This window comes from Pteropus vampyrus, unplaced genomic scaffold (genome assembly GCF_000151845.1).
Source record: "Pteropus vampyrus isolate Shadow unplaced genomic scaffold, Pvam_2.0 Scaffold751, whole genome shotgun sequence".
NCBI lineage: Eukaryota > Metazoa > Chordata > Mammalia > Chiroptera > Pteropodidae > Pteropus > Pteropus vampyrus.
In genome coordinates this window covers 24,879-25,785 of record NW_011889532.1, presented here as the reverse complement: position 1 = coordinate 25,785, position 907 = coordinate 24,879, and the positions used below count along the sequence as shown (strand labels likewise).

Sequence of the window (907 nt, the reverse complement as noted above, 5' to 3'; positions counted from 1 at the left end):
CTGTAAGAGGCAGACCCTCTGTGCTGCTCCCCGTTCCCCAGGGCTGGAGCTCACCCTTACCCCGCCCCCTCCTGCCCTTTCAGAGTTTGAGTACTGCTGGAAAAATTTTGTGGACCACCAACAGGATGAGGATAAACCCTTCCCGCGCTGGGATAACCTGGATAGTGAATATGAACGACTCACTAAGGAGCTGGAGGGCATTCTCCAGGTGAGGGCTCCTCCCTCCCTGCTGCCCCCCTGCCTCCTCCCACCTCCCCTTCTCTCCCTGAGCCTTTCCTTCCCTTTGCTCAGAGCCTCCTCTGGGTCACCTGCTCCCTCCTGGGGCACCAGCTGCATCCCTCCCTTCCCCTCTCACAAGGAGTCTGAGCTTCCTCACCTCCTTGTGTCCCTCCTTCCTTCCTTGTCTTTGTCTCTGCCCCGGACCTCGTCCCTGTTCATCTTTCCAACACCCTGCTACGTTCATCTCCTTCCAGAATCAGGAAGACTGAAGGATGGACTTCGATCTCGCTATAGCAGGCTGGAGAGTGCTTTGGAACAGAATAAAACATTTCTTCAAGAAATGGAAACTCGCATCCTCCACCCTCTCTGGATTGATGCAAAGCAACCAGCAAACCGCAACGAGCTATAAGAGATTGTAAATTTAAAAAACCTGATAGATTTATTTTACATTTAACATCTGTCGTTCCCAATATCTATCAGTAAGATTCTATTCAATAGTATCAGAATAATTTTTGATTTTTAGAGAAATAATTATGGATTTGAATTGTTTTAAAGCAAAAGCAATAAAATAAAATGTAAAATTGTTACCAAACACTTTTCCTCCGTAATGTATCACGAGGTCCAAATAGTGCAATAAACACTTGTGAATGTGCAAATGCCTTTATCTTTTGTAGGTACCTTCATGTGG

General features: G+C 46.9%; 1 protein-coding gene across 1 annotated transcript in view; it reads left to right on the top strand.

Annotated features, from left to right (window-relative positions):
* LOC105309502 (DNA dC->dU-editing enzyme APOBEC-3A-like) overlaps positions 1 to 691 on the top strand; it is a 6,878-nt gene extending 6,187 nt beyond the window's left edge. Inside the window, exons 5-6 of the mRNA XM_011385702.2 lie at positions 84 to 208; positions 474 to 691. Coding sequence (XP_011384004.1) covers positions 84 to 208; positions 474 to 488 — 140 coding nt within the window. The 3' untranslated portion in view covers positions 489 to 691. The remainder of the gene's footprint in view (positions 1 to 83; positions 209 to 473) is intronic.
* Positions 692 to 907: the final 216 nt, after the last annotated feature.